At 37.9% G+C, this 15,809-nt stretch overlaps 1 protein-coding gene across 1 annotated transcript in view; it reads left to right on the top strand.

Moving 5' to 3' along the window:
• Window positions 1–15,809, top strand: part of MYO16 (myosin XVI) — a 317,122-nt gene that overhangs the window by 73,871 nt on the left and 227,442 nt on the right. The window contains exon 5 of the mRNA XM_076361144.1: window positions 15,590–15,698. Coding sequence (XP_076217259.1) covers window positions 15,590–15,698 — 109 coding nt within the window. The remainder of the gene's footprint in view (window positions 1–15,589; window positions 15,699–15,809) is intronic.

Genomic DNA, 15,809 nt, shown 5'->3' with positions numbered 1-15,809 from the left:
ATGTGTATAAAAGCTGGAATATGAAAGCACAGGAAAAAAGTGGTTTTTTATATGATTTCTGAATAACAGCCTCATCTTCAGCTATGTAAAAATCAAAGTATCAAATCAGACTTGCCTTCATTTCAAATGACTCATTAGAAACTATGATATATTGCAAACTTTTAAAACACAGTAAATAACATTTCTCCAAAATGTTAAAAGATGGGAAGTGTTTGTTGAATTAAAATAAATACTGCAAGCTTACTGATATTGCATTTCTTGGGAAGAAGGATGTTCATTAAAATTATGAGAGTATTGGAAGTTGGGAAAATGTATTTTTTGGGATGAAGACCAGAAAATGATGAGGGAATGATTATGGACAAATGTTGCCGGGCAAGGTGATAGGAAATGATAGGTGCCTATCACCTCATCATTTACTGCTAAGATTACACTATATGAACACCTGTAAAAAAATCTGATAAAACACATAGATAAACCCTTGATTTGTTTCAATTTTGTGTAAAATTCTCACACTTTTCCAATGTATGCATTAATTGGTTGAGAGCGTTTTATGCAAATCAACCTGGAATCTTATGTTTGATTAATATATAAATGTCGGCTGTGGTTATGCTTGTATTGGTAGGATTTATAAGTGCATGTTTTCCTTTTCATATAATCGATGAGAAAATTTGGCACGGGGTGTGTATTCCCCTCATAGTTGTTTTAGGATACTGCAGTCCCACGCAGCAAGTTACTACTTTTTATGGCTGGAAGTTTTTGATATCTGCTGCGCTTCATCCATTACCCAAGCACAGGAAAATAACAGGATAATCTGCTTGTCTGGCAAGTTCTCTAATTACACTCTGGTGTTCTGAGAAGCCTGTTCTTCCGTATTAAGATGACTGGCATACTAAACTTCCTAAATACATTTGGTATTTCACACGATGGCTTGTTTGTAGAGTGTATAGATTTAATTACTAACCAGCAGGACAGTGTCACCCTGAGTGCAGATTAAGCTGCTATACAGTCCCTTCCCTGTACACTGGGAATATGTTGATGTTATCAATCAAAACCATGAATCTGTCGCATAACAAAAATGCAAATTAACTGAGTTAAATTAGCAGTTTTGTACTCTTCGTTCCTTGTGTGAAATGAATGCATTTATCTTTGCAGAAACTATACGCTGTACACAGCTATCATTTATTATGTACTGGTTAATCTCTTGCTTTTTATACCAGACATGTAGAACAGTTTATTTTTACTGTACAAGTATGTACAGTGCATACATTAATGTAGACTTTGACTTTCTCTGCATTAGTAAAATGGTAATATCTAATGTCATGCCTGAAGTAGTGCTATTTATTTCCATGTGCCATTTGAAGCATATTTAATTTACATATATATATATTTGTGAGTGTGTGTGTAATCTCAAGATGGACTGGAGAAAAAAAATCAGAACACTCAGCATCTGTATTTTCCAAGTTGCATAAATACAGTCATGGATATGACAACGGGCATAGACAGGAAGAAAAGACTAGCTTCCCACACAGAGGGAGTAAGGAGAAGACCATCATGTAAAATGGGGTCTTCAGTTTTGCCTCTAGTTAGATTTTCCACCATTTGTGTTATTTAACTTGAGCCTGGAAGCTACCAGCTCCTCAAAATCAGCTTCCAATATTTACTGAGCCACCCAAATCAGCTTCCTTTCTTTACTGCTCCATGTGGTTGTTTTGTTTGTTCTGCCTTCAGCAGCGGTGGGTCAGGGTCGGAAACCCTTTGGTTTGAGTGAAGCTACTAGGCAGAACTTGCCCCAGCTGTTTTGTTTGGAGTGTGTGTGTATATACATACATGTATGTACAAATACTTCCCCATATATATGCATGCATATACACACACACACACACACAACTTAGGAGGAAACATTAGTGAAAGGTAATACTTGCTGTCCTATTTTCCTACTTGTGCCCTATACTTAGCAGTACTATAGCTGATAGTCAGAGGATGCTTCCTATCCCCATTTCGCCTACAATAAAATTGTGCCTTACTAACTATCCAATGTTGTACACAAATGACAGTTCTTACTAACCCCAGGGATTGATCTTTTTAGTTCCTAAAACATGAGATTTGGTAGACCTTATGTAATTATAAGCTTTATTAATGGTTGTAAAGTAACCTTTAAGTCTAACTGTAGTGTCGGATTTGAAGACTTTTTGACAGGGAATTCCGAAGGCTCACTGATTGCTGTGTGAAGGAGAATTTCCTTCTATTTGTTCTAAAAAATAAAAGGCAATAATTTCATAAAGTGACCTTTTGTTGCAGTATTATGAGACAGGGACTGATAATTTTTCTTGTGCCTGTCATAATTTTTAATGATTACAATTAAAATAAAAATGAAAAGAAAGTGTGCTCCTATACTGTTATCAGAGGCATTCAGTGCTTGAATAATTTCATTTTTTTCCATAAGCTCTGCTACTTATGGGGAGTGTGCAAGTCCCATGTGCACAAGCAGATGGGGAAATTTTAGTCTTTAGTCATCAACGCTCTTTGAAGGTTCCCTTCTAATTCCCTTTTCTTGCCAAATAATTTGAGAGCTGGCAATATCAAGTCAAATACCCATCCTTCTGTACTTCAACCACCCTTTTTGTTGACCTCATTCTGATCTTTTGCATTTTTGCTGCAGTGTCTTAAAAATAGAACTGAATGCTGTTCTTGGCAAAGAGAACTTTTCTTTGTGATATAATATCACGCAAATAGATTTTGCTATAATTTTTTATTGTCACTTCTTTACCTCAACTTCCAGTATAAATACTAAATTACAGTGAGAAAATATATTCTGAGATTTATTCTCATTTTTTCTTACTTTCAAAGAAAATGGTTTTATTTAAAAAGTTAAAGTATGTCTTAGATTATTTTTGTGACATTCAAACTGGTCCATCCAATTCATATAATTATTCCAATTAAACTTTTTTTTTTTTTTGCATACTACTCAAAAAGGAGCTTCTTCATGCTTTTAGCACCCTCCTGTTACCCTAGTGCCTCATCTTTTTGCCTCTTTTCTGAGAAGCCCTCACTAAAACTGCACAACAGGTATTTTGACCCAAGAGGTATCTCCATAAACAAACACACACACACACACACACACACACAGTTTTCTTTTTGTCATGCTTGGCTTTGGAGATGAGAATCATGGAGATATAATTCTTCACTAGCTGCTCTTTAATATTTTTTTTTTCCAAATGCAAGGCAATTTTTTGGCAAGTAGAATATTGAAATATTGATTTACATTAAGATAAATTCATATCTTGAGAGCAAGATTGGTTCCTGTAATTTCTATTTGAATAAAGCTTATGTGCAGAGACTGGAGAATTGGATGTTTAAACTCACGGCTCTGTCGGAGCCCTAGTACTGGACTTGAACACGTTCTGCCCATGGTCCAAGCTTGTTGATGGAAATCAGTGTCACACTAAAAACCCTATAGCTTCATTTGCCCTACACCGTGGCTAAGCTAAAGTGTCCCATCCCTGACCTCACATCTAGCCAACAAGAGCAAGAGAAAAGATATTCTTATGACCTCTTTCCTCATAGGTTTAAAACCAGCGGTGATTACATATGAAGAAAACATACCAAGGCTAATACAATTAGCATTCAAATTGTATGGCAAAATTGGGTCATGCATTCAAGCTACAGATTTTGATTATGTTAAGAATGATTAGTTGAAGCTGTTGGAAAAATACAGAATGAAGTATGGAAGTAAAGAAACAGAAATGGATATAACAAAAATAATTCTGTCCTTCCAATTTCTAATCAAACTAACTTGATGATTCTGCATGTTTTCGGGGATTTAGGTGGGAGAAGAAAGGAAATAAAAATATTCCCTTGAGGTAAAGCTAAGTGAAGGAAACCAGACTTTATTTTGCTTAGAAATTAAGACCTTAAATTCCAGGAAAACTTGGTGTTGTATGCTAGGAGTCAGAATGTGAAGAACAACCATGAAAGCTGACTTGCCAACTAATTAAGATCCAAGGAAATATCTGTATGCATTTAGAATTAATAGAATGTTTCCAAATCCTCATGAATGCGGTAGTGCTAGGGCATGGAAATAGTGGTAACTTGAGAAATGTACGTTACGTTTTGTTTGATAGTTTCTGGGTTAGTAGATTTTAACTTTTCATCTCCTAACTTTATGCTTAGTTGTATTTTACTTTGAAAGATGTTATTGAAAACATACTATACTTCTGCAGTGTTATCAGAAGTGTTCAGTACTGGAACTGAGTGGGATTTTATTTGCCTTTTACATGCCTTCCAGCTGATGGGTGGAATTTAAGTCCCCATGGTGCACAAACAGATGGGAAAATGTTGGTCTTCAGTTTTCAGTCATCAGTGCTAATTCTTTTATCTTCTGAATGCATTAGTCGAACAGACTATGCCTGTCAAGCAATCTGTAATATGTGCCATGACAGTCTTTTTTTTTTTTTTAACTCTACTGAAAATCTTTTCTGTGAACTGACATTGCTTACATTCTATTAACTTAAGGAAAAAATGCCTTATTCATGAATTAAATGATTATCAAAATGGTTGTGGAACTTGGATGATTTTAAAGTACTATTTTTATTATTTGTGTGAAGTAATTCAACAATCAAGAAGTACGTTTTCAAATACAATTGGGTATTTCTGTAGGGACTGGTGGTCTTATATGTGTACATCTATATGACGCTTTTTATAAACAGCCACTGTATTAGCATATTTCTTTATCCCTTTTTAACCAATGTGTCACAGAGGTTGAGATGCCTGGGATTTATTGAACACCGTAATGTTCTTTAGGCACATTGGCATGCATCCATAAATCCTAATTTCTAGATTATAAAAAAAAAGTCTGTTTTGACCAGGAGTTAAGTTGCATATTCAGATTTTGGTGCCCGTTTCTGCAACATGGAACCCAGAAGTGCCGTGAATTAAAGAACTTGTATCCACATAGCAGATGAAATACTTTACTTACACAAGGATGAGTGAATTTCCAACTTCTCTGACTGGTCTAGCACATAGCTATGAGGGAAAAAAGTAAGTAGTAATGGCATAGCATAAATTTGTAATAATACAAATACATATGTTTTAGCAATTATGTCAGTGTATTGGCATAAAATTTTTGGCACTGAGTTATCTCTTGATTTCCTTTCAAGTGTCTTTTTGGAGATAAGCGATCTCTCCTCTTCAGTTTATTTTATGTGCCCGGAGGACACTTACAAGGCTCTGAATTCAGCTTTGGTTCTGTAGGCTGTGTTGTCACAGACATAAGGGATTGAGCTTTGTGTTTGTGTTTTTATTATGGTGTGGGATCAGGCATGTCGAAAATGATTTCAAACCTTTACTTATATCACAAGTTAAGCTCATCCAGATGGCAGACAGTTCCTGCTTCTTGTGAAAGAATAATTTTGGTAATGTGACGGGCATGGGTTTATAGGCAGTAGCAACTCTTACAGAGTTTAAAGCCCTGAAATAGAACCAAGATTGCAGACAGCTGATCAACAGTATCTTTCCTCTGTGAGAGGTGGGAACTCCTGCTTCAAATGAGCTGCAGGTAACCATTGGCTCAAGGTTATGGAAGAAGTCCTATAGCTGGTGCACTGGGCCAGCCCAGTTTACAGAGCTGTGCTCTCTGCAAGTCCATTTAAAAGGAAGCGAGAGGTTTTTCCATTTGTATTAAGGGAGAATTTGTTTTCATGAATATGCCTTAACATGATGCCCTGCTACGAAGGAAATCAGCTGAGCAGGAGGATTTGTTCCGTCTGTAGCTACACAAGCCCATGTAAGGCACGCACAGAACATTGTTAGTGTATCAAATTGCAAGCGTGATAGATGCAGTAGATTTTTTCAGTTGTTCTTTTGATTTGTGATCCACAGATTTTACTTCTGAATTGCTGTATGGAGTTTGGGTCCTTGTTCAGATTATTTTGCTGAGAGATACTCTGGAAAGAAAGGAAGAAAATATTTTCAGTTTGGAAATTCCTACATGATGAGACTGTCGTTTGCATTTCATCAATACTTTTAAAAGTTCAGGTTTCAATAAATAAGAATTTACTGAGGAAAACCTATTATTTTGGAAAAGTTATGCCTAGGTCTGGTATCCATTATGGCTGGGGCGTGATGGTGTTTGGATGTGGAACTTAACTACCTGCAAGTAACTTCACTGCCTGAGAGAAGTTATAGTTTATTATTTGTAAAACGTAGTACTTTGAAGCTCAAGTCATCAGTCTTGACTTACTGAAATTCCCATTTCATCAAAGATCAGGTGTGTCCCCTCAGGCTGCAGTGGTGGAAACTGCTCTAAAAAGGATGAAGAACAGGCTTGTGAAATGTTGCTTTTGTACAGCTGAAATTTTAATTTGTTTTTCTTTGAGACATAGAAAAGAAAAGAGGCTGCTAGGATTAGCTGTATAGCAGATATCCATATTTGGGGAATGGTTTTCCATCAGTCCCGCTCCTGTCTTCCGTAACGGGAGTATGTTGGCTTTTTTTTCTTTTCTTTTGGCAAGCTACATTAAGGGTCATTAAAGCCAAAACAGAAGCTAGAGCAGCTTTGAGGTGATTGTACTGTATGCCATGGACTATAATGGAACTTACATATCTTTATAGATGGCTTATAAACATTTGTGATTCTTCTTCTGTTCTTTGTCAAGCCCAGGGGGAGGAGTAAAAATTTAGAAATAGGTAAGCTGCATGGTAGGCTCCTAGTCCTGAAGCTGCTCAGGGGAAGAGAGGTGGCTTTTTCATGGGCTTCTTTTGACCTTTTGTTCTGGAACAGGAATCCTTGTTTTACTTGGAGTTGATAGAAATTGATTAACTATATCCTAAATGCCTTAAGAATCTGCGGTGTCATGGGGAAGGGGCTTCCTTAAAGATTTATGCGGAAAAATTTAAAATGAAAGTATTAAGACTGCAATCAGCATTCTGAGAGGCAATATCTAGACTTAGTAAAATAGTTTCTAGATTGTTCTATACCCCAGAAGAGAAAACAAAAGTAGTAACTCAGCTTGTGTGTGTCAGTTTGCTTCTTAGTAAGCAGGTAAACCTGGATGATGATAGGAACAGGTAGAGAAACTGTCAATGGAGGATTTATAATTGTAATCACTAAAAACCTCATTTGTTTTTTCCCAGCTCCTCTAGTAACTAAATTGTTATTTCTGTGAAGTAATTTCCTGCCTACAGAAAATCTGTTGTTGAAATGAGTTGGAAGGAAAACATGCATTTGAACTGAGAGCAGCTGCTCAATCTCATTTAATCTTTTATTTCGTTGTCTGTGGTTTGCTAATGTGGAGAACTCTTTGACTTTTTTTGAGCCCTGCCTTGAGAACTGTTCCTGTACTGCTTAGCATCTTGAATTTGTGAAAAGTGAGATCCAGTGCTAATGACCTAAAACACAGTACTGTGCAGAGCAACTTTATTCCTTGTGTAGAGCAACTTTATCCCTTTTGCTTTGTTAATGAATGAGAGTCAAACAAGTCCAATAGGAGCCACAAAAAGAGGAGCCAGCTAGATTTCTGGGAATGAAAATTTATGCAGGGTCGGAGAGCAAGATCGCATGGCACCATGGAGCCCATGAGCATGTGTGATTTCCTGTATGTTTCCTTGTTCACAAGCAAATAGAGCATTATATCCTGATTACTGTTGCTTTCTTTTTAACTGATAGTATACTAAGGGCTTTTGGAAGGTTGTACCATTTGCACAGTAACCATAGTATACATGAGAGCATGCATATTTGTGCATGTAAACCTTGGACATCCTTCAATGAGCAAAACCTTTTAATGGAATTAATGTGAAGAAGTAGGTCAATAAAGGGGAGAAAACCTAGCTACTCGTGTTACAGGAAGTGTGTGGTGGTTTAACCCCAGTCGGCAACTGAGCACCCCACAGCCGCTCGCTCACCTTTCCCCCTGCCACCCGATGGGATGGGGGAGAGAATCGGAAGAGCAAAAGTAAGAAAACTTGTGGGTTGAGATAAGAACAGTTTAATACTTGAAATTATATAATAGTAATAATAACAACAACAACAACAACAAATTGTAATGGAAAGTAAAACAATGGGAAAGGGGGGAGGGTGGGGAGAGAGGGAGAGGAACAAAACCCAGAAAGGAAGAAAAACACTAGAGGCGATACAACCGCTCACCACCTGCCGACTGACGCCCAGTCAGTCCCTGAGCAGTGATTGCTGCCCCCTGGCTGACTCCCCCCAGCTTATATACTGAGCATGATGTCATATGGTATGGAATATCCCTTTGGCCAATTTGCACCTCCTCTCTGGCAGCGTATGAGAAGCTGAATAGTCCTTGACTTAGTATAAACACTGCTTAGCAGCAACTAAAACATCGGTGTGTTATCACATTATTCTCACACTAAATCCAAAACACAGCACTGTGCCAGCTACTAGGAAGAAAATTAATTCTATCCCAGCCGAAACTAGGACAAAGTGAAATGCCACAAATGTTTTGTAAAGAACTACATTTAGTCTTGGTTTACTTACATGGTTAACATCATCTTATAAAAAGGAACAGTTTGTAAATCATGTGGTTATATTAAAAAAAAAAGAAGAAAAAGTGAATTGTCCAAGTGTTACTGAAAAAATGCTAGCCTTTCCCTTTTGGAAACAGTAGTTAACATAGGAAAGAGAAATACTATGTAAATTTTGGTACATTTACACACATATAAATGTATACATTTAACTATATATAGAGTATGTGGAATGGAATAAAAATAGATTACTAATATAAATAAGAATATAAATAGACATCAAAAAGTCAGGTTTTGTGGGGAGGTTGACAGGTGACTGCACAAATTGCACAAGGCTAGCATACTGCGGAGCACTTGAACCATGGTAACAACTGTGCAGGAGCCTGTTACTAGGAGAAAACTTTTTTTGTGTGTGTGTGTAGCAACAGGTACATTAACCAGATGGTTTCTTCTGCTTCTGGTTTTTTGTTTTTGGGTTTTTTTTTTTTCCATATCCACACATATTCCTCAGGCTATATTTTGTTTCTGATTGCCTTCATAAAGCCTCGTGAAGCCAATGGTGGTAAGCCTAGGCAAAAGAGGCAGTGGCTGGGTAATGATTTCTGTATTGAAAAATATTTTATAACACACTTGGGGCTTTCTACTATACGAATAAAGCTAAATTACTTCGTTATTTCAAATATTTAAATAACCTGCATGGAACATAAGTTTGAAAGAATAATTTAAGGCATGCAACAGAATATAGGACTTTAAGCTTGAATTTCAGTGGATCATATTCAGACTTTCTGGAGTCTACCTGGCTTCCACCTGAAATGGATGGATGCTGACTCTGGTTCAGAAAGCAGTTCAACCAGCTAATCCTTGTGAGCACAAAATTCCCTGGGTGCATAAGCTGTAGCATCCTAGCAGGGGAGCTAAGCAAGAGGTATTACCTAGGCAGAGACATGCCCAAATCCTTCCCAAGTCCTTGGGGAACCTCAGTAAGTTAGGTGTCCTCTAAGAATGCCTAAATCAGATTACATTGCAGTCCAAACAGTTGTGATGGTGTTATGTTTCTGGACGTACAACCTAGTGGTTAGAACTCTGTCCCTGAATATAGGAGATGGTTGGAGGTGGCTGGAGAAGGTCTAAACCCCCAGCCCTTCTTCCCACAAAACTGCCTTTAATTATGTCCATAAAGTGTTGGGAGAATGTGGTTTTCACCTATCCTGATGAAGTTAGGCTGCTGATACACAAAATATTGTAGAACTCAGAGAGACAGAAGGAAAGAAATAATTTGAAATCTGTAAAGGACACGTTCCTCAGAATGGAGATTCCTGGGTCCTTGTTCTTTTTCAGGTAATGGTAGGTAGATATATTTCTGATTTGGGAATCATGAGATAAGATGTATAAGAAACACTGGGAATAAGAAAGAGTAGCAAGGATTATTAGCCAGCTAGTAAATAGCACTGATAAACCTACATCTGTTGCACAGAAGAAGGAAGTTTTAAGACTTCCTAAAAATCAAATATTTAATTAAAGGTTTGCACCTGTGCATGATAGATTGATTTTTAGATTTAAATTAATTCTTAAAAGTAAGAGAGATTGATGGAGAAAATTAAAAATAAATTGTTTGCTTGTGAGTTAGCAATGCAATCAATAATTAGGCTTCCCAGATGTAGAATATGGACTAAACTCAACTCTTATTTTACCAGTGGGAGTTTGGACATTGATCCACTGGGATATAGCTACAGCAACATAGCCTGAAGAGTTTGCGACTGCATTTATACTTTTGCGCTTGGGCAAAGTGGCAAGGGGTAGCTTGTATAGGGACAGAGCCCTGTAGAGGACTCTGGCTATGCTCGCAGTCCATTCACATGTGATTATGTGATGAAGTTACTATTTTTTGTAAGTTCTTGCAAATCAAAATTACCAATAGTGCTTGGACTTCAGAAGCTATTTGGTTCTTTCCCCACTTTCTGGAGCATTACTTGGGAAGGAAGAGTTCAGCTCCTACTACCTCCTGGTGTGCAAAGTGTTGTTCTTCCCTGTACTATCCTAAATTAGCTAGAAGTTTAGCTATACAAAGATGTGATCATGGGATAAGTTATAGTGGGAATGTACATTGTATCATGTACTTTACAGTGAATCTGAAGTTGTTCATCTCTCTTCCACTGAATGGGAAGTAATCTCAAACTACTTCATGTTGGCAAAAAATGGGGGTATGCACATAGATTGGTCCTGTGAAACTGTTCACATCCAACCTACCTCATGCTATATTGCTCCTGAGCTCAGTATCTAATCTTTAGGGTCACCAGTTTTGCATATATGTGGAATTAAGCTGTGCTACTCAGTTTGTCTGAAATGAAAACGTATCAGAGATTCTACAAATAAATAAGTAGGCAGAAATTAAAACAGGATTAAAAAATGCACGGTAAAGTGATCCTAAAATAAATTGAAGTCTTTTGAATCACCACTTCTGGAACAAGAAGGGAACTCTAATCTCCTTTCACTAGCCAAAGGCATTTTCTCTTTGGCAGCAGGCTCTGATTTCTTGTCATATGAGGATAGTGTGCAAATCTGGCACCATCTACTCAGTTATTATTGATCACCAGAGTTCACTCTCATATACTCTCTTTATGTATGGATGTTGTTCTCCATAGCAGAGCATGCACTTCAGTTGCATTTTGCATTCTGTGTATTGAACTAGGTGTCTTTGGGAACATTCTTTAGTAATATATTTAAAGATGTTCCTTCTGCAGTCTTTCTAAAATAGAAGCAATTTATCATTGCAGACAAATATGTTTCTCAAAAATATTTTTTGTGTTTATGGGATATATTGGATAAAGTTTTGCAATACATTTATCTTTTTATTGAGAAATGACTTGAGAAGGAGGATGTGTTGAGAATGGGTAAGTCAGTAACTTTTCATGTACACTGAGCACTGCATGCAGAATTCAAGCGGGTGGATAAAACATTTGAACTGAAATGGAGTAAATACGGAATTGCATTTTGAATATAAACAACATATGCATATAAATTTGGAAACTCTAATATCAACAGCCTGAGGACAGTATTCCTCATATTTTCTTCAAGAGCTATGAACAGAAACCTAAGAACAAAGTAGGACTATATTCAGGTAATCTGAATTCCATCTGCATCTCTAATCATATCTGGGTTTCTTATTGTCCGGCCTACAAGGCCATATGTGTAACAATAGCACTCAAGTTCTTTAGCACAATTTTGGCCATCTGAATTTGAACTAAGGGTACAGTATTTTTGACATTTGCTACCTGCAACATGTTCCACATCTTTGTCATGCTCTGTCTGTACTTTTGCTTGAGCCTGCTGCTTTTCTGCTGCTTAGTTTGCCCCTCTCTTTCATTTATTCTGCTCTGACCCCTACCAGTTACCTGTGTGAGCTTCTGCCATGCCTTCTGCCACCTGTGGGATTGCCATCTTGTCTTTACTTATACAAGTAGCTAAATGGAAAGTTTGTATTATAATTAGAAAACAAGATTTCAAAACAGCTTTCAGGACTCGCCGTAACTAGCTGAGAGGTGCCTGGGAATAAAAGAAATTCTGGCAACTGAAAAGCGTGTCGCATTTAACAGCAAGTAATTTCCAATGTATCATAGGCAAATGTGTAATCAGAATGAACAGGAAGAAATGTCCATACTATAAGCACTTCAAAATATTGGTGTGTACAGTTTGCATTATATTGACAACCTGTCAGACATCTTTTTGGCAGGATACTGTAGAATACACTAAGGGAGGGAAATACAGTAGAATTTCCCACCTTTCTATACCTAGAATGGCTTTCTTTGTAAAGCACACTGGAGTTTGGTACTGGGCATAACCCACACGATGCCGACAGCGGGGGGCTGCAAGCAGGGCTGGCGTGAAAGAACTGCCCAAGCAGGGACCGAGCAGAGGACTCAGGGCGATTACATCTCTGGCCAGACTGTGGCCAGTGAAGGACCCAATGCCAGAGCAGTGGAGGAAGAAACAAGGAGCCACCAAAGAAGAGGAACCACAACATGCTGACCCCAATCTCCCGCGCTGCCCACTGCAGGCGTAGTGTGCGGGCGGCAAGGGGATTGGAAATGGGAAAGGGGAGGAGCGGTGTCTAGAGAGGAGTCCAAGTGTAGTTCTCTAAGTGTTTGTTTGTTTGCCTGTTTCTATTTTTCGGTAGCAGAATCAGTAATTAAAAGTTTGTTAGTTGGCCAATAAATTAAGTAAAATTCCCTGACGTGAAATTTGTTTTATAGCTAGTGACAGACTTTACAAATCACAGTGTTTGTGGCTATTCTTAAAACATTTGGTACAGTTCTTAAAATTAGACTTGCTGAAGTCTGACAAATCAAACAGCCTTCTCCAGTGAGGTGGCTAGCTTGGTGGGTGAGGAGTGAGCGGTGGATGTCATTTACCTCTGTTTTAGTAAGGCTTTTGACACTGTCTCCCATGGCATCCTCATAGACAAAGTATGGGTTAGGTAAGTAGGCAGTGAGGTGGATTTAAAACTGGCTGAGTAGCCAGGCCCGGAGAGTTGTGATCAGCAGCACAAAGTCCAGCTGGAGGCAATTCACTAGTGGTGTACCCCACGGATTAACAGTGGGTGCAGTCCTGTTCAAGGTCTTCATTAATGACTTGGACAGTGGGACAGAGCACGCCCTCCGTAAGTTCACAGATGATACAAAACTGGGAGGCGGGGATGATACACCATATTAAAAATGCTTATTATTAAATACCACAAAATATTTCTTTTTGAAGCAAGATACTACTTTTAAGTGTGCATCATTGTCCAGAATTGCTTCTTTACCCGAATTCTGAGAGCTTCTCCTACCTCTGCTGCCACAGCTTTCCTCTGCTGCCATAGCTTCCACCAAACTTCTGTTTGGGAGCAGCTCATTGCGAACATTTCTTAAGAAATGTATTAATATAGAACTACCCAATAAGAATTACTTGGAGCTGAGTAATTCCATGTCATATCCTTCTGTCAGTGACTTTACTTCTTAGAGAAGGAATGAAAAGTGTGCTGCTGGCCAAGTTAATTATCCTACTTTTCCTGAATTTACTGTGTCAAAGGTCTTTTGGTTTCTTAACTCAACAAGGAAGAAAATGTATGTAGGTTTGTTTTATTATTATCCTCCTGACCTTCTTCTGACATTGCCTGGAGATTATTTACATGCAGGGAAGGATAGATACCTTCAAGGCTTTGTGCTTTTTTATTTTATGCAAGTCAGCTAGATACAAAAATGTGTTACTTCCTTGATTCTACCATCACCAGCAAGCTCTCATGGGTCAGTGAATAGAAAGCAAAACCAAAAATCATGCTTCCTAGTAGTGGAACAAGTGCAATAAATAGTTGTTAAACCATCCTGCAAAGATATTATGAACTTCAAATCCATCCTTTTTTTGATTTTTTTATCATCTTTTTAATTTTGTCTGGCAGGACAGGCAAACAGAAATTTATTTTCATAGAACTATAATGAATATAACATTTTATACCTTGTAAGTCTCTTTCCTTATACGTCTCCTTCCATTCTTTTTCACTAAGCATGAGAGTCAATTCCTCTCATCTAATCTCGCTTAGCAATTTAAAAGATATGCGTCTAATGTAAATTTGTTGCCCAGGTTCCCCTCACAGTCATTGCAGCAAGACAGGCACTAAAAGAAAGTAGTATACTTTGTAGCAGGATAGGTTATTTTGCTGTATAGGATATGGTCTATTAGTATATCTGAGGTGTTTGAGATAGCTGAGGTGAGTCATTCTTTGAAGCCTGTCTGTCCCCTCATCACTACGATGGGAATCCAGGAGATCACTTTAGACTAGCAGTCCAGCTTCAACACCTTAAGTTTGATGACATGAAGCCCACATGAATTTTCTAGTTTTTCATGTCATATTTCACTCTGAGCCAGGAGCTGAGCCCATTACGAGTTTTTCTTTGATACAGTACTTACAGACTAAGCTCCTGAAAGAAGCAGTCATACCTTCTATTAATAATTCCTTATTACAGTTGACCTCTGCTGCTGTGGTTTTAAGAAAGGCTGGCCTTGATACCCCTCATTTTTATTAGCTAAACTTTTTATCATACAAGCTGGTAAGAAAAGTAATTAAATTTAACAGAGTTCACTCTTATTTCGTAATTCCTTGCAGTTAAAAGCCATAGAGAGAATACTTGAAATGAATTAAAGTTATGGCCTCTTAAAGAAGATACATGACATTTCACTACAATGTAAACTTTTATGTCCACCAGACATTTATAATATTTTCAAGGATGAGAGCTTTCTTATTAAAAAAAAAAAAAAAAATAAAAATATTGCCCTGCATAGTGCAAATTCTTACACTAACAATATTTAATATAGAAAATACAAGTTTTCTTACTGTGCTGGTGGTTTCTTTTCAAGCTTCTCATGAATCTATTTCCATCCCCCCCTCCCGCTCCTAATGGCTTCTTTTAGTTGTCTGTCCTTTATACTGAATTTTGAATGAAACTTATAGAAATGTCAGGTTGGCTCCTTTAGGGACTACAGTTGAAATCATCAAGCTCACTTTCATTGTCTCCAGTTGGTGACAAATGGCAATTTTATTTAGCAAGGGAGGGTTCTCTTTGAGGTTGGATTGATGGATGAGGCCATAAGAGGTTGGGCCAGCTGACAAGGTTACCCCTACCAGCTGTCTACCCATCCCTACTGCATGAGGGTCTGTGCTGCTTGTCAGTCAGCTTTTGAACCACTGCTGTTTACTGTGTAGTGTTTTAAAGCAGACTGTGATTGGTGACAGCTTACTTTACTTGAAAATGCTGTGCTGAAAATGGCGGTGGTTCCAAAACTCACTGATGAGCAGCTCAGACATCTGTGCAGTAAAGGCAGGCTGGACAGCTAGGGTGGCAACAGTGTCAGCTGTCCCAAGCAAAGCCAGCCCTTTCTGACATTCAAGTGTCCTTTATTTTGTCTTTGCTTTTTTGTGTGTTTTGGTTTGGTTTGTTTTGTTTCAGGTTATAATCAGCCTGCTGTCTAAGAACCTCAGCTTTGAAATGTTTTTGAATGGGAACGTGTAAGAACCCCAGTAGTGTTTTGAGATTTCACTGCAAAATCCTAAAATGTTTTTAATTCTTGTCTGTAGGCTGGAGCAAATGTGCTGCTGCAAGACGTTAATGGAAACATTGCACTTGATTATGCCATAGAAGGGACTGAATCTAGCAGCATCCTTCTGATGTACTTGGAAGAAAATGGTAAGTCAGCTCTTCAGCTTCTGGAATATTTTTATTGAACATGACATAAAACCGAAAAGGATGGATATTGGTTTGACGTAAGTCAGCACTGAAGCCAGTGGAACTATATTA

Source organism: Aptenodytes patagonicus, chromosome 1 (genome assembly GCF_965638725.1).
Source record: "Aptenodytes patagonicus chromosome 1, bAptPat1.pri.cur, whole genome shotgun sequence".
Classification (NCBI taxonomy): Eukaryota; Metazoa; Chordata; class Aves; order Sphenisciformes; family Spheniscidae; genus Aptenodytes; species Aptenodytes patagonicus.
Note: the sequence above shows the minus strand (reverse complement) of the source record. Positions and strands in the feature narration are given on the sequence as shown.